Source organism: Camelina sativa, chromosome 15 (assembly GCF_000633955.1).
Source record: "Camelina sativa cultivar DH55 chromosome 15, Cs, whole genome shotgun sequence".
In the NCBI taxonomy this organism is placed as follows: domain Eukaryota; kingdom Viridiplantae; phylum Streptophyta; class Magnoliopsida; order Brassicales; family Brassicaceae; genus Camelina; species Camelina sativa.
The window spans coordinates 10,119,056-10,140,387 of NC_025699.1; the positions used below are offsets into that span (position 1 = coordinate 10,119,056).

The 21,332-nt window shown below is 36.2% G+C and overlaps 7 protein-coding genes and 1 non-coding gene across 8 annotated transcripts in view; 3 read left to right on the forward strand and 5 right to left on the reverse strand.

Moving 5' to 3' along the window:
• Positions 1-3,944, reverse strand: part of LOC104748318 (protein CHROMATIN REMODELING 25) — an 8,449-nt gene extending 4,505 nt beyond the window's left edge. Inside the window, exons 1-13 of the mRNA XM_019237158.1 lie at positions 3,703-3,944; positions 3,072-3,443; positions 2,737-2,823; positions 2,406-2,646; positions 2,212-2,337; positions 2,053-2,109; positions 1,874-1,960; positions 1,426-1,521; positions 1,183-1,233; positions 845-919; positions 675-761; positions 371-462; positions 156-288 (exon numbers count right to left, since the gene is read on the reverse strand). Of these exons, the coding sequence (XP_019092703.1) occupies positions 156-288; positions 371-462; positions 675-761; positions 845-919; positions 1,183-1,233; positions 1,426-1,521; positions 1,874-1,960; positions 2,053-2,109; positions 2,212-2,337; positions 2,406-2,646; positions 2,737-2,823; positions 3,072-3,443; positions 3,703-3,884 (1,686 nt within the window). The 5' untranslated portion in view covers positions 3,885-3,944. The remainder of the gene's footprint in view (positions 1-155; positions 289-370; positions 463-674; positions 762-844; positions 920-1,182; positions 1,234-1,425; positions 1,522-1,873; positions 1,961-2,052; positions 2,110-2,211; positions 2,338-2,405; positions 2,647-2,736; positions 2,824-3,071; positions 3,444-3,702) is intronic.
• LOC104746305 overlaps positions 1-8,867 on the reverse strand; it is a 17,025-nt gene extending 8,158 nt beyond the window's left edge. Inside the window, exons 1-2 of the mRNA XM_019237159.1 lie at positions 8,835-8,867; positions 6,098-6,100 (exon numbers count right to left, since the gene is read on the reverse strand). The gene's annotated coding sequence lies outside the window, so the exon portion shown is untranslated. The remainder of the gene's footprint in view (positions 1-6,097; positions 6,101-8,834) is intronic.
• LOC104746308 (protein disulfide-isomerase SCO2) lies at positions 4,218-5,714 on the forward strand. Its single transcript, XM_010467752.2, has 3 exons — positions 4,218-4,584; positions 5,040-5,166; positions 5,285-5,714. The coding sequence occupies exons 1-3, from the start codon at positions 4,219-4,221 to the stop codon at positions 5,353-5,355; spliced, it is 564 nt and encodes a 187-aa protein (XP_010466054.1). The 5' UTR covers position 4,218; the 3' UTR covers positions 5,356-5,714.
• On the reverse strand, positions 5,838-8,571 carry LOC104746306 (putative leucine-rich repeat receptor-like serine/threonine-protein kinase At2g14440). The gene is made up of 9 exons (XM_010467751.2): positions 8,291-8,571; positions 7,601-8,144; positions 7,040-7,506; positions 6,821-6,956; positions 6,651-6,722; positions 6,499-6,567; positions 6,339-6,410; positions 6,119-6,190; positions 5,838-6,036 (listed from the first exon to the last, which is right to left on the reverse strand). The coding sequence occupies exons 1-9, from the start codon at positions 8,355-8,357 to the stop codon at positions 5,973-5,975; spliced, it is 1,563 nt and encodes a 520-aa protein (XP_010466053.1). The 5' UTR covers positions 8,358-8,571; the 3' UTR covers positions 5,838-5,972.
• Positions 8,545-8,617, forward strand: TRNAR-CCU. The gene has a single exon. It is a non-coding gene; the product is annotated as a tRNA-Arg (tRNA).
• Positions 8,729-11,152, forward strand: LOC104746309 (protein CYPRO4-like). Its single transcript, XM_010467753.2, has 2 exons — positions 8,729-10,618; positions 10,712-11,152. The coding sequence occupies exons 1-2, from the start codon at positions 8,960-8,962 to the stop codon at positions 11,000-11,002; spliced, it is 1,950 nt and encodes a 649-aa protein (XP_010466055.1). The 5' UTR covers positions 8,729-8,959; the 3' UTR covers positions 11,003-11,152.
• Positions 11,081-13,049, reverse strand: LOC104746310 (UPF0496 protein At3g19250-like). The gene is made up of 2 exons (XM_010467754.2): positions 12,584-13,049; positions 11,081-12,496 (listed from the first exon to the last, which is right to left on the reverse strand). Exons 1-2 carry the CDS (start codon positions 12,660-12,662, stop codon positions 11,523-11,525), a joined length of 1,053 nt encoding a protein of 350 aa, XP_010466056.1. The 5' UTR covers positions 12,663-13,049; the 3' UTR covers positions 11,081-11,522.
• On the reverse strand, positions 13,119-15,598 carry LOC104746311 (LAG1 longevity assurance homolog 2). The gene is made up of 6 exons (XM_010467757.2): positions 15,123-15,598; positions 14,634-14,848; positions 14,380-14,535; positions 13,973-14,158; positions 13,718-13,896; positions 13,119-13,470 (listed from the first exon to the last, which is right to left on the reverse strand). The coding sequence occupies exons 1-6, from the start codon at positions 15,264-15,266 to the stop codon at positions 13,451-13,453; spliced, it is 900 nt and encodes a 299-aa protein (XP_010466059.1). The 5' UTR covers positions 15,267-15,598; the 3' UTR covers positions 13,119-13,450.

A 21,332-nucleotide genomic window follows, 5' to 3' on the forward strand; every position in this document is an offset into this window, starting at 1 on the left:
AACATCACTAGTAACAACCAGCAGCTGAATCTGTTCAAAATCCATGTGCGGGCATTTCACACTTCATTCTCTATGACCAAAATTAGGCACTGTCCCTTTCAAATTATATAGAAGTACCTTTTATATCCAACCCGAATTAAGATTTTTCAGCATACCTGTGTGTAGTTTGATACAAGGACTATGCGGTCATCAGTTTTTCGACGTAGGTTGGCCAAAAGTCTGGAGAGAACATGCATTTTCCCAGAGAGCTCGACCCAGGCACCATCACCCCCAGTCCATGCTCCAGATCTGAAAGGATAGTTCCCTTTAGATCCCTAGTAGTGACACACATGCAAACATGCAATGAATTGAACTACGGAAAGAAGCCTACCTCCCAGAGAACATTTCTGCAGGGAAAAACTCTAAGCAATTCTCAAACCCAACAGTTCCAGGACTGCCGCTTTTTATTGTATCGTAGATTAGCTATATAGAAAAAGTATAGGGCTATCATTAAACATAAATAGGGAATGATGAAAAAGGTTTTGTCGATCAAATAGATCATAGGTCACTGAAAATTATAAAACTAGAGTCTTAATATGAGAACTTGATAATGGCGCTGTAAGATGTTACAAAGATGACTCAGGAAAAAATATTGGAGAAACTTAAGCGCAAATCGATGATGCTAAGACTTTTACCTTTGGATGATTGCAGAGCTTCTTAAGAGCTGTTATATAAGCCAAAACTTTGGTTTGCTTTGCATTATCAGCAAGTGCTCTTTTAAGCTGCAATCAGGGGCACCCATTGTATACAATTCTAACTTAAATATATCAAGTGGTCTAGTAAGAATGACTGAATCAATGCTTACATTTTTTGAGCTTATAAAATGGTTGTACAAAGTAGACTGGAGAGTAGTCATCTTGCAACAAACTACTTCAATTATCTGCGAAACATCCAGCAGGCTTCAAAATAAAGAAAGCAGCAAAGAGAAAAACTTGTAGCTACAAAAAGAGATGACACTTTCATAACGTTCATTCTACCCACTTTCAGCAGATGATTATATCACTGCTTAACCTATAAGTATATATCTCAATATGACGAAACAGTTCAACATATAAAGACGTAGTAAAGGCTCGATTGACACAGAATTTTAAAGCATTGTAATAAACTATAATCAGACTGCAGCAAATGCAGAAGAAAAATCACCTTAGGTGGTAAGTGATTTGAGAGCAATGCATTGGTTCTCCTCAAAATAAACTGTAAACAATATGACGCTTCATAAGATATAGCAGAAAAAATTAAGAAACAATTCTAAAAGGTTAGTGGTCATTGATAATCATACCAACATCATCTAAGCATATTTCTTTTAAGATATATATATATATATATATATATATATATATAGATGGATGAAATCTTATTTAGATACAAAATGCTAAGAAGAATAACCTGATTGACTTTTGAACTCAGTTCTGCGGAGCGGTCAGCAGCTAAGTTTTTCTCTTCCTCAGTGGCTGTAGGTTCTCTTCCACATATAATAGGTGCCTTATGTTTCATATATTAAAATAAGGATGCATCAAAATAAGGTAGTGCAAGAAACATAAACAGTCTATAGTCAATTGAACTGAAATTTTATGACACAGATAACAGTGTAAACAAATTCTCTCATCCAAAAACTACTTATAAAAGAATTCAATGAATGGAATCCAAAGCCATGAAGCTGTAATACTGGAAACGAAACAGAATCAATTATAGCAGCAAACTATATACTACAAAGTAACTTAGACTAATCCTACACTATCAGGCCAAGAATAGCCTAGGAGAAATGATCTTAAGATAGTAAGAGATGACAGAAAACAAAATGATCAAATCGGCATCAAAATACAAAGTCTGTCACCTCATAAAAATGGCGAAAATGTGCAGCATCACCTAAACTCCCTGGATTTGTAAAGTTTACCATGGCAAAAAACTCTTCCAAGTCATTCTGGAACATTCAGATGCATAAATAAAAGTGAAAGCTTTAGTCTTAAATGTCAGGAGAAATTTATAAATATAATCAGTGGAACTTTACATTACCTGCATGGGAGTTCCAGACAACAAAACACGACGTTTGCATGTCAACGAAGCCAAAGCCTGTAGTCAAATATGATGATAACGAATATTAGAATATAAATTGGAAACAGTAAAGTATATCAAGCTGGAAGGTTTCGAATTAAGAATGTATTTGCATCCTACCCTGTTAGTTAGTGTCTGGTCATTTTTCAACCTATGGGCCTCATCACATATTAGAAGATCACAGGATTCACTCTGGCAGAACTTGGATGAGTGCATTCGGAATGTCTCGTAAGAAATGATAAGTACCTGTTAAAATTAATTAGGTGATAAGTGCATTTCTCAGAGATTCAGCTAAAAAGTATGCACAGCTATACCTGCAAAGCACTTCGTGGTCGAGTGAAACTATCTATTCCAGATATAACATCATCTCTAGTGCTCTCACAGAGGGCTATAAGACGAATCCTGTCACCAACCCATTTCTTAATTTCAGCTTCCCAGTTACTGACAAGACTCGTTGGTGTAACAATAATGGCCTTTTTAACCATAGGCGTCCCATCAAATCCTTGACAAAGAAGCGTGTATAGTAAAGTAATAGACTGCAGTGTCTTCCCCAAACTGTCAAAGCAATTTAGAAGTAAGAAATCTACCTAGAAAATTATGCAGTGTCAAGATCCAATTTTACAAAGCAGAGAATATAGATTTTACCCCATATCATCAGCCAGAATGCAACCATTTATATTTGCGGACTCATGTAGTCCCGAAACACAGTCGAACATGAACTGGACACCTTCTCTGCAGTCTCAGAAAAACCACCTCACCATGTAAGTAAAGTTGTATACACATATTGCATGTCAAGAATAGATAATTTTAAACTCATTGGTTTGCTGTATTCGCCAGCCGCTCACTGAGGGCAATATCAACACGAGAAAAAAATTGAATGCTTTGGAAATTTTAAGACCACAGCACAGGTTGATATCAACTTTGCAATTCTTAAAGATTACACTGTACACCGATGTCAATCCTTTGATAAAAATAAATACCTTTGATGAGGGCGAAGAAATTTGACAAGCAATGAATGCACCATGATTGTTGTTACATTGCTCGTTCCATCTTCTTCAGATTGCCACAATATCAAGGGTTCAATATCAGGTGGCAGACAAACAACTTCCTCTTCTTCATCTTTCTCGGTATTGGGCGATGCTTCTAGCTTAGTAGGTAAAACAACCACAACCGGAGTTGTGGAACCCCAAGGGACAAACCTTTTTCGAGCCGAAAGGCGACGAGAGAGTTGTCCGGTGGCATTATAACCATGAGAACACGGAGGCTTGAAGGGTTTCCTACAAACTGCCGCTCCTTCAGAAACTGAAAGCACCCGAGGAAGAAGTGGCTGCCGTTGTACAACCAGATTTCCCCTGTCAACCGTGCAGAAGATTCAATTCCATTTTCATTAAAACAATCGAATACACAATTGATACAGCTTCAGAGACCCAATCATAATCATCAGTACGAAACTAGAAAATATCGACTTAAACGGAGTAAATCGAACACGAGACGCGAAATCTCCTCTAAAAACCCCCAAATTTCGAACTCCAAATGGTATATAGACGCAACCGAACAAAGCATCTATCAGATTCAAGTTTAAATTGAGATCGAGAAGCTTCGATTACGCACCTCAAAAGATCATTGACGTTCTTAGATTTCCGATCGGCGTCGGGTGAAGGAGAAACCGCCGGAAGGTCTTCGCACTCTGGGTTTTCGATTTCTCCTTCCCATTCTTGAGACTCTTCTTTATAACTATCGCTGGAATCTTCGCTATCGGAAGATGAAAGGATCTCTTCATCTTCTTCCTCCATTTCTCGACACAATCACCTACGAGCCCAGAGAGCTCCGCTTTTACACCCACTCCTAAAATTTCTTTTGGCGGCAAGAAATAAACCAAAAATAAGAAAAAGAAAAACCAAATAATTTTGCAAATAACTAAAATACCCTTCAGCGTATATGGAACGCTTTAACATATCCTCTCAGTTAAATTAATAAATTTCATGAATGTTGTAATTTCCCCTTATTTTTATTTTAAGTATTTACGATTAAAAAAAGTAAAAATATCCGAAATATCTAATTCGTCGGGGAAGTTGATTTACTTACCCAATTTCATGGCCGCACCTGCAAAAAAACTTGTCGACTCAAATGTTCCGATTATACCCTTATCGCTCTCTGCCTTCTCACAGACCTCTCGTTTACCTTCCTCGTCTTCCTTCACGCTCCTTCCGTTGCCGCGCCACCGCAGATATCCCCCTTGGCGACGGAATCCGATTACCACGAGAGCCGGATTCAGCCTCTGAGACGGCGAGGTCTCGGGATGTTTCCGTCTCCGCCGGTGGGAATGGTGAAGGAGCTAAGTGGAGGAAGAGGAGGTTGCTTTGGTCGAAAAGTGGACAGAGTTATTTGGTAGATGACGGCGACGCGCTTCCTCTTCCTATGACTTATCCTGATACATCCCCTGTGTCGCCTGATGTGATTGACCGGAGGTTGCAATGTGATCCTGTAGTCGAGGTTTTGTTTTTTTCAACCTTTCGTTTTATAGAATTTGATTATTGGATAAGGCTTAAGAATACTTGCACTTCATCATTTAGATGAATATTTGATTTGCTCTTTAATTTGCCTTCGAACCAATCACTATGCGCATATACATGAGTAGCTTCTGTAGCTTATAGATTGGGTTCTGTTTGTTCTTTCATATGGAGCCATATTCTTGAAGGCGAATGGTGTTTCTGAATGTGAAACATTTTCATTGGATTTGAATGGTAGAATTAGATGAAGAATGGGGGAAATGGTGCTAAATTTTGACATGAACTATCCTTTTTTTGAAAAGATATGTTGCACTTGCTCTTCTGAATAGGCGGTGGTAGTATTATGCCTAGAATATAATCCTGAATGAGGCAGTTTTTGCTTTTACATGCTTTGTGATTGTTTTTTTTCTAGTCTTGATATACCCGACCAATTCTCAGGATTGCAAGGAAGTGGTTTATGAGTGGACTGGCAAGTGTAGAAGTTGTCAAGGGTCTGGAACTGTCAGCTATTACAAGAAAAGGGGTAAAGAGGTTATATGCAAATGCATACCATGCCAAGGGATTGGTAAGTTTCTGACTATAGTTCTTTTTCCATCCAATGACTTTTCTGCCACACTATTTGAGTTTTGCACTTTGCTTTCTACTTAGTGTATCTTGACTTTAGAGGTTTCACCTGATTGCAGGATATGTGCAGAAAATAACATCTAGGACGGACATTGATGTGATGGAAGATTTAGATAAGGAAACATCTTGACCTTGAATGTGCTAAAGGAGTCCCATTTATGCTTGCATGTGAGCTTGGATTCGTTGTTGAAGTTTTATTCGTTGCACGTAAAATACCACAACACAGAAGAGAGAGATAGCTGCTTCTTTGGGATCTTTGGCCCAAACAAGTATATTGGAGGTATAGACAGAAACTACTGATTCTTGCTCGGCGTCTTCTTTCACCAATACACACCCCAAATAGGCAATTACTGTTTTATATGTATCAAATCTCGAGACGCCTTTTGAACTGCACGAATTTTTGTGTGTTTTAGGCTGTTTCAATTTTACATTGTATATCCCAGAGAAAATAGTGGTAACACGATCCATTTCAATAATCTTATTGTGCTATGCCTCTTGGTCTAAGTTACTCTAGGGTTCAAAGGTGGTTCAATAACATGAACAGATGATATACATGTTTTCCATGAACTGAAAGGAATAAAAATAGTCCTCTAGAAGAACCTTGCAAAAGTAGAACTGTTGTGCCCACTGCCCACAGCCCAGATTCTTGATCGAACCCTTTTATCATATGATGTGTTCTTCAATTTTCGAGACCAAGAAAAATGACCCTGTAGTTTGCAGATGCCCTGATTTATCACTTGAATCTGATCAGCTGTTAGCAACCCGAATTTGGCCTGTCTTATTTGTGCTTGGCATGTTCTCAGGAGACGCCCTACAACAAGTAAGGATTTTTTTTAAATGCTTATCAAAAATGCAGTTTCTTTTTTAGGTACCAACTTAGTAATGGTTCTTACTGAATAGTTAGGCCCTTTTTCTGGAGGATTACACTAGGAATTGTACCTGTAAGCTTGTTGTTCTTGATGGACCTGCAGATTATCTATTAATCTGATACACAATTTGTTACAGATCATAACTTTAGTTTGTTTTATTACTAAGTGAACATTTTTGGTCATGTTATCAGATTCGTATGTGTAGGCTTCCTGTTAAAAGCAGAGAGTGGGAAAATTAGTTTACAGTATACGGAGACTGGGAAGCTTTGCAAGTGATTCAGGAATCGCTCCAGTGAACTGATTGTCCTCTAAATGTCTGCCCCATCCCACAAAAGAAAACGGTTAGTCCAATTAATCTAAATCTTTTGCACAACATCTAGAAATTTGGTTACAAGAAATCATACAGAGTTTCTAATCTCGTCATTGGACTCAAATCTGGGATCGGTCCTGTGAGTTTGTTCTTCCCCAACCATCTGCAGACCCAGACGTTGCAGCTGAGACTTAGTTTACAAAAGAAGCAAGCCCAGACATAAATATTAGGATGTTAAATCCTTACAGATCCTTAAGGGCAGTCATCATGTTTATGCTTGGTGGTAGAGAACCAGATAGTCCAAGATTTGTCAGATTTCTAACAAAAGAAACAAAACCCTATATTATGGTTCTTATCTAGACTTAGTACTTGCCAGCTACGTAAAAGCTTCACCAGAGTATTGAATTTTGACTTACAAAGAAATCACTCTGGTGATTTTTTCTTTGGAACAAGTTAGGCCAGTCCACGAGTTAGCACGAGGGAGGCATGGGTCGCCTGACCAATCCACTGGAGGCTGTTTGATGCTCTCTAACAGATCTTCCAGTGCAATTGCTGCAGAAGAGAATGTGTTTTGTTCCAGTGGCTTCATTTATTGCAAATAGACAAAAACATGAATAAGGAAACCTTTACATTACCATCTTTAATATTAGTGGTTCCACCTAGAGGAAGAACTTGAAACACTTCTCCGGCGTTAATTACGGGTCCAACGGGAGCATCCTTGGCCGGAGTCAATGTGATTTGAGTCTGACCCGACAAAGGCCACTGGCCAGAGTAAACCATAACCCCATTAGTGCTCACATTGAGCTTCCTCAAAAAGGAAAGTCCATTGACTGAGACATCAAAAGCTCTCCAGCTCATGGGGCCTGGACTCCGATTGTCCTGAAAATACAGAGCTACATAATATTTTGTGGCCGGAAGAGGAAATGGCGGCCATTGAAGCTCTAGAGGCTTCCCGTTACTTGCTGTGAATCCTTCCACAAAGGCTTCAGGCGGTGGAACATTCCAGAAGTTTGACGGGTTGATCCTGCTTTGAGAAGTCACTGTTGGATGCTTCTGGTCCGAAAACGGTAGCCATATACGGTTGTATCGATCATCTGGATAGCTAGGGTTTCAACATGTAACATACCATCACAAAATCAAGGATAAGAAAATGAAAATGCCAGATGATCAAACTAAGGAATGAAAAAGATCAGCACCTGATAATCTCTCCGTCTCCTCCAAAGCTGTTCCTGGCTACAAGACTGAGCTTGAAGGACCCGAGGTCCGTGGAATTGTACATTGTATCTTCAAGAGATTGGACATCTAAAGCCGATATAAAAGGCGACGACGAAAGGGTATGTGCATTCTTGGCTAGACAAACACTTAATCTATTCCCAGGAACACCAACAATGATCTCGTAATAAGAACTCTGACCCTTGGCGTAATCCTCTGATGTATTCACAACGCTCCATTTCGTGCCTCCGACGATCTGATCGAACACAGGTGGGTTGTTTTTACCGTCAAAGTTACCATAGTAGTAAGTGGTTCTAATCAGATACTTGGAGGCCTTGGCGACAGGGAAGTTATAACAGTGTTTACGCGATGACTTGTCAGGGAAGTAACGTAGTGTGGAGAGGATCGGAATGAGGTCTTTTTGCTTTATAGTCGTCGTGTTTCCAACGGAGATGAATCCTTCGTCCGGTGTGTAATCTATCTCGTTCTGATTCGTTGAAGAAGACGATCCACAATTTAAGAAGAAACCTTCCACATTGTAATAAAACAGCGACGTGTTAGGGAAGTCTATAACAACTTTTACGCATGGATTCAAGAGCTTTATCAAGATTTGATCGTTAATGTAAAATTTTCAGAAAAATAATAAATTAGAATCACGAAATAGAATGTATTACCTCGAGGAGGAGGGAGAGCGTGAGAGATGGAGAAGCATGATAAGAGAAAGAAGAAGAATAAAGACATTATTTGTTGAAGAAACAGACAAAAGATTAAGATCAGATTCTATACATTGTCGTTGTTGATAGAGGAGGAGATAGAGAGATTGAACGTAGAGAGGAAAACGCTGTTGAAGAGGATGTCTGAACAAACTTATTTTTGCAATCAAGTGTAACGGGTGAAGTAAATAATGTGTATGCTATAGAATAAGAAAGCGCCTGTAGCTCAGTGGATAGAGCGTCTGTTTCCTAAGCAGAAGGTCGTAGGTTCGACCCCTACCTGGCGCGTCTACTTTTTACTTTTAAAAAAAAAAATGAAAGATCCAAAGTGAGTCAGCAGAGTGACCGACGCGTCCTAAAAAAGCGTAGCGTCAAGTTGAAGCAAAACAAAGCCCAACGTTAAACCAACGCTAACCGAATCTCCCAAACAGATTCTCTATAAATACATGAATCAAAATCCCCAATTCCTCCTTTCTAAATCAAAATCCCTAACTTCTTCCCCTACTTTCTCTGAAAAAGTTTCCAATTTCGTCTCGATTCCACCCAGAAAACTCGGTAACCATCACACAAGACTCGATTCCAACTCCGATCTCTCTCCATTTCGTTCTTCTTGTAGTTTGATCTATATTCATGGGAACTTCACAGAGTCGGGAAGATCGGATCACCGAATCGGATACTGAATCCGATTCAGATTACTATGACGAAGAAGAAAACGAGGATCAGTACGATGACGTCAGGAAAAAGCAAGAATCATCACCTTCTTCTACAGGACCATCAGATTCATCGTCTCTCGATATTGAGCAGAAGCTTAAAGCCTTAAAGCTGAAATACCCTTCTTCTTCTTCTTCTTCTTCTTCTTCTTCCGTGACGCCGAAGATCAAGAACGCTGTTAAGCTTTACCGCCATATCGGTGGGAACACACCCAAAGCGAAATGGATCGTTAGTGATAAAATGACTTCTTACAAGTTCGTCAAGACATCGATGGGGGATGGAGACGATATTGGTGATTACGATGATTGTGAAGAATCAGGTGAAGGAGGTGAGTCCTTTTGGTTTCTAGGTGTTGGTGATGGTTCTAAGGTGAAAGCTAGGGTTTCTACTGATATGCAGTTGAAGATGTTTGGTGATCAACGTAGGGTTGATTTTGTTAGTAATGGTGTTTGGGCTTTGAAGTTTTTGACGGATGAGGATTATAGGAAGTTTGTTACTAGGTTCCAGGACTATTTGTTTGAGAATGTGTATAAGATCAAGGCGAGTGAGGAGAGCAGGATTAAAGTCTATGGGAAAGATTTTATTGGTTGGGCTAATCCTGAGGCTGCTGATGATTCTATGTGGGAGGATGCTGAAGCTCCACCTGATGAAGAGGATACTCAAGCTAAGGAAAATAGGGATTTGACTGAAGAGTTCGAAGAGGTTGCTAATGGTGGAGTGCAGAGTTTGACTTTGGGAGCGTTGGATAATTCGTTTTTGGTGAATGATTATGGTGTTCAGGTTTATAGGAATATGGAGCGTGGGATTCATGGGAAAGGTGTGTGTGTGAGATTTGATACTGGAAACTCCAAGTTTGGATCGGGTTCTTCTAGCCAGACTACACCAAACAAGGCTCTTTTGATGAGGGCAGAGACTAATATGATGCTGATGAGTCCAGCTAAACAAGGGAAACCGAACTCTACTGGTGTTAAGCAGCTTGACATAGAGTCCGGGAAGATTGTGTCTGAATGGAAGTTTGAGAAAGATGGGACTGAAATTACCATGAGAGACATAATAAATGATACCAAAGGGTCGCAGCTAGATCCATCAGAGTCTACGTTTTTGGGATTGGATGACAATAGGCTGTGCCAGTGGGATATGAGGGACAGGAGAGGTATAGTGCAGAACATCGAGTCTCCCATCTTGGAATGGACACAAGGCCATCAGTTTTCTAGAGGAACAAATTTCCAGTGCTTTGCTACTACTGGAGATGGGTCAATCGTTGTGGGATCGCTTGATGGAAAGATAAGGCTGTATTCAAAGACCTCAATGAGAATGGCAAAAACGGCTTTTCCAGGACTCGGTTCACCAATTACACATGTGGACGTCTCTTATGATGGGAAATGGATATTGGGCACAACAGATACATACTTGGTTCTTATATGCACCCTTTTCACAGACAAAGATGGTCGGACAAAAACAGGTTTCAGCGGAAGAATGGGAAACAAAATACCAGCGCCAAGGCTGCTAAAGCTAACACCACTTGATTCACACTTGGCAGGAAAAGATAACAAGTTTCACGGCGGTCACTTCTCATGGGTAAGTTTCACTTCGTACATCACTAGTATCTTCTTCGGATCCTTGATTGTCATAAAACCAAATCTCATAATCTTTCCTGTGTATTGTTTGCAGGTAACGGAGAGTGGGAGGCAAGAGAGGCACATAGTAGCAACAGTGGGGAAGTTCAGTGTGATATGGGACTTGGAGCGGGTGAAGAACAGCGCACACGAATGCTATAGGAACCAACAAGGACTCAAGAGCTGTTACTGCTACAAGATCTTGTTGAAGGATGAGTCAATTGTTGAGAGCCGATTCATGCACGATAACTTCTCCTTCTCCGGTAACAAATCGCCAGAAGCACCGCTTGTGGTTGCCACTCCTCAGAAAGTCAGCTCCATTAGCCTTTCTGGAAAACGACTTTAATAAACAGATTGTATCTAAAAGCTTTCCTTTGATTTTGTAATGAAATTTGGAATTTGGTTGTAGTGTTTGGCTTTTTTGTTGTCGTGTGAAGGTTTGTATTGAGTGACACAATTTGGCTTTTTTCTCAAAGATGACACTACCTGTTCTAGATCGAGTAAAATTGGGGATGACCTGGTTTCATATTTCTTCATGACTTGATTTTAGTCTTCAAACATATATATTTTGTGAAACAGCTATTTGAAGTGAAAAACTTTTGAATTTACCAATAGAATTGTTCAATATATGATGATATGAACCAATACAACATCTAATATCGAACTTAAGTCAGGCAAGTCTATGAACAATTTTATTGAAGGACCCAAAAAGTCTATTCCCAGCTACAGATAGCTCAACATCTACTATATATATCCAGCCTCGTTGATGTGGTCCTCTTACATAGACTCAAAAACCAACTGACGCTCAAAACACCAACTGACCTTTGTGATCTTGATTTGATTGACTCAGAGATGGCAGTAGGAGCTTAGGCTCTGGGAGTAAGGATTTCGTTAAGGAGCAAAGATCTGAATTTGTTAACATTACTGAACGAGCGGCAAATATGAGCCACAAGAACATCGAGTTGATGGGTCTGGTTAACGTGGCTCTTGCGAAGCTGTTTCACAAACTCCTGAATTGAATACATGTCCCTCCCCCTCTCCAATCCAAGCCGAATGAGAAGCTTGTCGTTTTTGATCCCCATGTGCAAACGAGAGACAAGACAGTCAATGGTGTCAAGATCTATGTTGAGCACAAAAGCACCCTTGGCAGCAGCATTGAGCTGAGAAATGTTAGTTAACTCCTTCCTCTTGAAACTAAGAGGGAGGTAAGGACTGCACAAGGGACCTGCAACAACAAGAAGGGTGGGCAGTGCATGATAGGCGATAACAACCGCAGAAGCAGTAACAGCAGTAACAAGACATAAGGCAGAACCAGCTGTGGCATAGTGGAGGTGGCGGACCCGTGACTTAGACTTACAGAGACGGGTGTCCAGCTTGTCCTTCAGCTGGTTAATGCATAATTTGATGTCTCGAAAGCTGAAAGATTCAGGAGATGAGAAAGGGTTTTCAAAAGTGTCGAGCTTAAGAAAAACATCGAATGCTAAGTTACAGAAGGACTCGTCAATGGCAGGGTCACCGCTGAAGAGTTCTAAGAGAGGTGTGTAGAGGTGGAAGCGGGCACTGTGGACGTTCTGGTAAAGATTCAAGCAAAGGCGGGTAGCATCTTCGCTGTGTTGGAAGTAAGTAGAGACGAGCTGGGTGAGTGGAGTTTGCTTGGCGTCTTTAAGAGCTTCTTGAACTCTTTCTTTGTTTGGTTTGAGCTCTTGAGAGAGAAACAGCTCGAGATTTTCTGGAGTTGGGTCAATCTCAAGAAGCCGTGAACGTCTGTCGTTGTTGGAAGGAGTTTGAAAAGCGTGAGCCAACTCGCGGCTGAGGTTAAAAGTGGAGGAGGCCACACCTTCTGTACAACAAAGACGAACTCACTACTCAGTCAGGCATTTCAACAAACACCTGGTGGGTGGTTTCCGGATTGAAAAAATATATATACCTGTGGAAGGATGTGGATGAGAGTCGTCGCCGAGAGAGGCCTCTTGAGAAGCGGGCATAAAGCAAGGACAGTGCGGCATTGAAAGGTAAGATGAACTTGATTCATCAATGGAAAGCTACTGAATCATCGTAACAGCTCGTAACGTTGACTTTCACTTGTACTCAATTCAATGCCATTAATAATTTATTTTTTTAGATTATCATATTTGTTCTCGGCACAAAACTGGGCACAAAACATACATATAATTGGTTCTCTTCTCTAATATGCTCTTGATTCAATAGATTGCACAAAAACATACTCCTTTGGTTTCTTGTTGTCGTGTGAAGAAGGTTTGTGTTGCCGACATTTGGCTTTTGCTCAAATGTGACTGGTGGAATAATCAATCTATTGAATCAAATTGGGTTGGACTTGGTTTCATAATTCATCATGACTGGATCAAGTCTTCGAACATGTACATGTTCTGTATGCAAATGAATCTGAGCAAAAGCAACCACTATACAGGTAATTTCAACAATGAGCTTTATAACAAAGGCTATTGTGTAAAAAACCATACAATGAGGAATTGCATTTACAAAGACTTCCATATAGTTTTTATACAGCATAGAACAACACAAGAACCCCCAATTTTCTGTTTTTTTTTTTTTTCTTTCTTTTCTTATATGTCAAAGAGAATATGCAGTCTAATGTCAAAATGGACTCAGACCAATACAAAACTGAAAAAAAGTAAACTATAACCTTTCTCCTTTTCTTTTTACCTCCAACTCTAATTAGTAAAGTAATGAAGCTGAGAACAAATTCTTCAGCAGCTAAAATGGTTTGGTTGGAGAAGTGGAAACATGTTCCGTATCTGTCATGCTTGCAACAAGCCTAATCATCATCCTCTGAATCTGCCATTAACAAACAAACACAACAATGGTTACTCATAAGCCTTAATAAATCCACACTTACACAGCCAACAGGACATACAACAATGAAGACTATAATTAGTTTGCGGCTTTGCAAGTCATTAAGGAAGTCATTTGCTCATAAAGTTAGCCGGTTTAACGATAGAGAAAAATGGCCCAGACTCGAATGAAAGATAGACAAACAGTTTTGTGCAAAACCGAGCTAAAACAACAATACTTAAGTCCTTACCGGATCTAATGTCTTCTCCCACTTTTCCTCTGTTTTTAAGCAGTCTTACGATCATGGCACAAATGAGATACCACCAATATATGTGGAACACAAGAAGCATCAGTAACATTGTGTTGAAAGAATAGTACATGATTGTGCCTTCAGCTGATGTCATATCCAAATAATCCAGGAGTTCAATGCTTTCACAAAAAAAATGTAAGGTCAGATCAAGCATAGACATTGTAGATAAAAAGAGTTGAAATAAAGTGTATCTACCTCGTGGCCCAGATGATCCAAAATGGGAAGTATATCAACCGTAGCAGCAGCCAGGAGATAGCAAACAGTGCAAAGAAGACACTAGCTCCAAATTCTTTTTCAGAGTACTTGAAAATTTTAGCAGCTTGCAAAAACACGTCACTTGCATCATGAAGGGCTAGGATGATTGCTCCAATCCGGAAAAAACTGCACAAGAAAACAAAAAGAAATCCCCAATAATCTTTTAAGGATGCTCTATAGCTCACTAAACAACAAAACATCAGTCAACTGTCGAATCTTTTTAACAAGAAAACAAATGCAAATTTTTTTCTTTTTCTTTTTTGATTTTAACAAATCCAATCAAAATAAGAACTCTTTACAGTTTCTCAAAGACTAATGCAAATACAATGGATGAAGGTCAAATATACCTGGTTAAGTAGGAGTAGCTAATCAAGATGATTGTAATAATATGGTGAGATATCATAACAGCAAAATCTTTTCTTCTGGTCTCCCATGCAAGCAAAGCAGCAATACCATACACATAGAAACCGCACTGGCACATATAGTAAAGCATTACTGAAAGCCTACAGAACAAAAAAAAACACAAAACAAACATTCCATTATAATGTGTATCAACATCACATGTACAGTGAACAAAGATATGATGAAGAATAATACTAACTTCAAATCTTGATTAGGCCAGCCGTGGAAGTAGAGTTTGATATCTATAGCCCAAGGCTCGTGATAAAGGATATTGAGAACGAAAAGGTCACAACCAGCATAATACAAAAATATCCACAAGGACTCCTTGCATTTAACAATCTTAGCCCTTGTAGCAGCATCATTCAGTTTGATCGGATCAGAACCAGTACTACTCACGAGCCACACAGCTATCCTCTGATCAAACAAATTTTGAAAACAAACGATTCAATCACAATCCAATATGCAAGAATCAACCAAACAACAAAACCACTGCTCATTTGTTTATAATATCCAAATTCTATATATATATATATATATATATATAAATATAAACAAGAAAAACATGTTCTGTTGTTCTCGATTAAATTCAACTGTCAACGCAACCATCATCATAAGGCGAATTCAATACTAGTCTGTCTCTGTCTCTTGTCTCTGCTAACGTAATCAATTTACAAAGATTCTTACTTACTTGAAAGACGAATCTATCGAGGAAGAGCCGTAGGAAGAAGAATCCGAAAGCGAAATAGACAGCAATCTGGAAATGCCAGACGTCAATCGACGGTTTAATATTCTTTACGACGGCGTCTACGCCGCGTGACGATACGGAGTCCATGTCCGGCGCGGGAAGGAGACAGAGAGAGAGGCCTCTTTTTTTTGTTTTCACTAAAGAATCATCCAACAGAGAAAATCAAATGTTTTTTTTCTTTCTCGGGGGAACAAAAATCGCCGGGAAAAACAACCGCCGAGAATTTAGTGATCGGAGGAGAGAAATCGATCGGAAGGAATCTTTGGGTGGACCTTATTATTGAGGGGGAAGAGAAGAGGAGAGAGAAGAAGAGATTCGGGGGCACGTTTTGATCCTCCGGTGAGACGACAGATGGAAATTGCAATTAAAAGAGCTTTCTGCGAAATTGAAATTGAAATTTGGGATCTCAAGTCGTCACGACCTTCCTTTTTTTTAATATTTATATTTTACTTTATTCTGTATTTTTTTTAATTTATCGTATCAACATAACAACTCAATCATCATAATAACTAGTATTAATTATTATTGTGTTGGTAGGGATAACTACTAGTTTCATCTTGTGTATTTTAAAAATAAATTTATGACGAATTGGATTAATAAGGACAATTATTTATAACCAAAATTCTATATATTTTCTAGTAAGATAACCTTCAACCTGTTGTACAAAAAAAGTTAAATAAATAACCTCGAACCATAATTCCATAAACTAAAAACAATAAGATACAATTCAGCGAAACGAGAATAATTATAAGAACACACTTAGGCTCTACGATAAGGATTGCATTAACTTTAAACCAAAGCAGGAGGATGAGCATGATGCGCTCAAGTGTAAGCAATGATCATGTCCCCTTAATTAGCTTCCAGCCTTTTCATATTTCGTATTTAACTTCGTTAAGTCATATCTATCTATATAATTGTTTATGTATTTTGTATGTTTAATCTTTATGTACAAAAAGTTAGCTTTACTAATATTAACAATGCAAGTAGTATTGGCTAGTTTCATTGTTTCAAACTTTCAGTTTTGTCTTCCTAGTTTAAAGTCATTGACAACGAGTGTTTTGTCCCCATTGGCATAGTATTCTTCTAGGATACTTTTCTACGTCAATGTATGTGTTCTTGATATTTTCCTAAAAAGTGTGTTTACATATTTTGTATTCATATATATCATCTTTAAATTTATAACTACTGTATGCATCTACGTGACAGATCAATCATATAATATGTATGTTTGATATAATATTCCTACTAATTACTAAATATTAGTCGGTGTAACTATTGTAATCTTTATTAATTCTTTCTAGTTTTCTTTATCGTCGATCACTTGTCAAGATGATTCCATCCACGGCGTTTATACTTTATATAGAACTCATGCTTTCAGCACTGCTCTTCCTATTTGTCACGCTTGGACTCATGTATTTCTAAGTTCTAACCAAAGACGACTCGCTTTTTTTACTGCCACGCCAATCACTTACTTCTTCCGACATATTTTAATCAATCTAGACTATCTATCTAGTCTTCTCTAATTAATTTTACATCTATAAACCATTGTTTTTTCCCTAATGTTTTTTCAAATAAATATGTTTAGAAAAAACAAATGTAAATGCGAGACACAAACAGAAGAAAGAGTTTGTTTCTCACTTTGACTCTCTTAGCCAAACAGAAAATATAAAGTTTTATCACTTGACTCTCTTAATATATATGAGCTCTTCCCATGACTAGTGAGCAAGCCCTGATGTAACTGAACTTGAAGGGACCACAGATCGGAGTAACTCAGACTGTAGATACACTCACCATTCAATCTCTCGTTCAAAAGCTGCAGACTCTCGAGCTCGCCCTTCAGAGACTCAACGGTTGGCAGCAGCGCTTTACAATCTTGTTCTTGTAGCCTGGAGGAATTGGACATCTTCGTCGCCTTCGTCGTTCGCCTAGCTAACACTAGATTTTCCCACTTTCTTGCCTTTCTCTCTATCGTATTTGTTTCTTCCATCTATATATAAACCAGTTAACCACAATCCTTCATACTCCTACAAGACCTACACAAATTCGAGAACCGATTAAATAATGGGCTTCTTCAATTAAATTTAATCCCGATGGATACTTTTAATCTGCTAATTTATAAAGAGACAATTCTAGGATATGTAATGCAATTTGCCTTCGGCGGAAGCCCAAAACCCCATATGAGAATAGGGGTGTCAAAATGGGTAACCCGACCCGACATGACTCACCCGCATGGATTAGAGATTTTTGTGGACGGGTTCATCCCAACCCATTTATTATAATGCGTTGAATATATATACTCAAATCCAATTATATAAAACCCAATGGCTAAATGGGTTATATGGGTTACTCATATAAAAATAAAATAAAATAAAATTATTGATATTAAATCCATAATATATTTATATAAAATAGAATTAAAAAACCAACCAAAGTTTTCAAACTTAAAAAGTTAATTTCTAGATATTATAGAAAAATTTCACATTCATTTTAGATCATTGACATATATATTATTGTTTTCTTTTTTTTTTGTTTTTAGCAAAGTAGACAAACTTAACATTTATTTTAGATATTTTACATAAATTAGTTATTAAAAGAAAATATTTTACATATTAATATATATCTATATTATATTATATCCATATATATATATATTATTTTTGTTTTTTTCAATCAACCCATTGGTAACTCATAACCCTAATGGGTTTATCCCGATAAACCCACGAAACCATTGGACGAACCCATCAAAACCCATTTATTTATATGGGTATAAAAACTTAACCCATACCCGTTAAAATAATAGACAAACAGAGTAAACCCATGGGTTTATACCCATTTTGACACCTAACTAATATTTTTGGTCAGCACCAAATATTTTAATCACCAATGTGGAATTTCTCGTAGCCTACTTTTATATAATCACTAGGTAAACTACTTTTATGTATAATAGTTTTGATTATATTTTTTAAATTTTCTTAAACTAAAATATTATTTTGTTAATGTATGAATCTCAAAAAAAATTATACTAATGTATGAATCTCAAAAAAATTTACAGCAATTTCTCAAAATAACACTTCTACCAACATTTTTTGTATAGTTATTTATTATACAAAATTTAAAATATATAAACTTTTCTATAACTCAAAAATTAACAAATACTACAAAAAATTATTACAAATTGATAGGCTATATTAATATAAATAATAATATATAAATTTAAACATTTTCCTAATATGAGAGAATCTATGTTTATCATGTTTTATAGAAGTTAAACATTGATTTAAAGAGTTTTTCTTAATGACATTGTAAACATAAGACTGTAATATAGTAAAATTGAATCAAATAAAATTATCAAAATATTTAGTAACTACGTATAAAATTATTGTATATAGAATATTCCTCATTTCAAAGTTTAAAGCAATTAAATAATTAAAAATATTAAAATTTAACCAAAAATATATTTCTTGAAGGTTAAATATATTAGTTGGAGGAATGAATGTAAAATTATTGGGTAGGAGTTACATTTGAGTTAAATGTAGAGTTCAATGGAGTTACATGCCTTTTAAAGTGAGTTAATTATAAATAAATTTATTTACTTTTGACTTAAAAGAAAAGGAATACCAAGTGGCTCAATCAAAATTTAAACTTACACTTTTTGATTGTTTTGTTAATATGAACTCAACACTCACACATAATATTCCAAATTGAAAATATTACTTTTGAAGTTGACAAACTAAATTAGTTTTCTTAAAAAATTATATAAACTTCAATCTAAAGATTTTTTAAAGCCCCAAGAATAACTTCAATCCTTTTGTTTTTTTTTTTGTTTTCCACTCATCAATTTAATTTATAGTGCTATATTTCATACTAATGGTTTCATCTTTAGAGGATTTAGTTAAATGGTATTTTAATAATTATATTACTTTCTATATTTCACTTCTAGTTAAACATGATTTCTTTTTGGAATCATTTTTTCATTTTGCTTAAATTAAGAAAACCAATTTTTTTATAATTAAGTTCTTTTTATTTTCAAAAACCTCAAATCTTAAATAATATAAATATTATATTGATCTTTACATATTTATCTATTGGATCACAAAACAAAATAGACTTTACAAAATAAAATAGACTTTATAAATGGATAATTATATTGATCATTCTAAATTCTTAAAAATAATACATGAATATGTGAGATAACCAGAGTACATAATAGAGAATTAGAGATGGGATCTTTTCAACTTCATAACCTTATTGTGTGGTGAATATTGTAAAAATATGAAAATAATGATTTATAAGATGCTAATCTAAAATAGACAATAAAGTTAACTTTTTAAAACAGATTCTCAAATAAACTTAATTTTTTTGTTAAAACCAACATATGTGATTTTAAATTTAGCTATGGAAATTTTAAAAATAAATATGAATAGATTAGAAAGGCAAGAAATATAAAAGAACTATTTTATTTTTATATAAATAAAATAAAAATTGAAAACAATGTTAATTATATATAATACTTTCTAAATAAAAATATAGAATCAAACCCTTACAACACATATTAGATATAACAACATTGGATATTGATGAGAGAGGAGGAGAGAATGATTACTTATAAGATGATAATCCAAATTAGATAATGGAGATGAATCTTTAAAAATAAAAACATTGTAAAATATATATATATATATATATATATATATATATATATCATGTAGTCTCTAAAATTAAAATTTTACAATGATATTTCATTTATTTTTTTTGTAACCCATACAACAAAAAATAAGAACTTGAAAATAAATAAATAAACAAAAAATGATTTGACATATTGTGGAAAAGAATGAAAGAACTGGAAGAGAATGAGAGAATGTGAAAATGAGAAAGTAAAAAATGCCAATATGAGAGAATGATGTAATGCTTATTTATATGATAAGAATTGATGGAAGTTACATTTAGAATTATTGAAGTTACAAATATTATTTCTTGTGTTTGAATAAAATTGAGTGGTGTAATATGATTAATGCATAATTTATTTTATTTTCAGTTATAATTTTATTTTAATGTATGAATTAAATTTATTGTGTTAATTGGGTCTTAAATATTGTTTAAAGCAATTAAACAATTAGAAAGCAAAAAAAAAAAAAATTAAAAAGTATTAAATGAAAATCAACTAATAAAGAGAGACCAAAACCTTACTTATATATATATGATTAAACCAAGCTTAAGTACCAAATAATCTGAATGGTTTATGTTTGAATATAGCTTATTGGTTGTCAATAGGTTTAGCATTGGATATTCGGGTTTGGTCGAAGCACCCGACTAGTTCTGATGATGAGTAGGCAGGCATGTTAAAAAAGTCCACCATATATAAAGCATAAATTCAAGACAAATCCTAAATGACCAAGTGGCCCATGCGCTTACAGTTTGTAGTTCATACGCAGTGGAATTGAACATTGTAATGAGCTTTACGCTCTTGGTACCATTGTTCCACCACCACAAATGGCATGGGTTATATGTTTGCATGTAAATGTAATCGATATTAATTTGCATGTAGCTGAGAAACTTCGAAAGCAACGAAAATTATGATTTAACACTTCATCAACTTCAAATCATCGAAGTTCAAACGTACAACTCTACATTTCATTAGTAAATATATTTTTTCTTGTTCCGATAATTAAAAGTATATATTGCACAAGAAAACTAATTTTTGGAAACAAAATTCAACGTTAATTAAAGCCTCTTTCTTTGTATAACTCGTTAAACATATATAAACGTTAGAAATCAGTTTATAAACATATGCTAATTTACAATTTTATAAGTTTTTTTTTTTGGGTCACTTAGCACCGATATTAGAAATCAGTTCCTACATATATAATTTACTTTATATGAATGTCTCTTCGTAAAAAAGGTATAATAAAAGAATAGATAAAAGTAAAAACTCTTTCAAGCGACATTATCTAGGAGATTATCGCTTTTAACCCTCTTGGCGCTGGTGGAGTTTCTGCTCGCCGGCGTCGGGATAATTTTACCACCTCCTCCTTCTGCTCTAAGATCCTGCTCTTGCTCTCTCCCTTTTTAATTTTTTTCCCCAAGTTATTTTCTTTTTTTTCAAGATTGTCAAGTTCTTTTGAACCCCTTACATTCCGACGGCTGTTTATCACT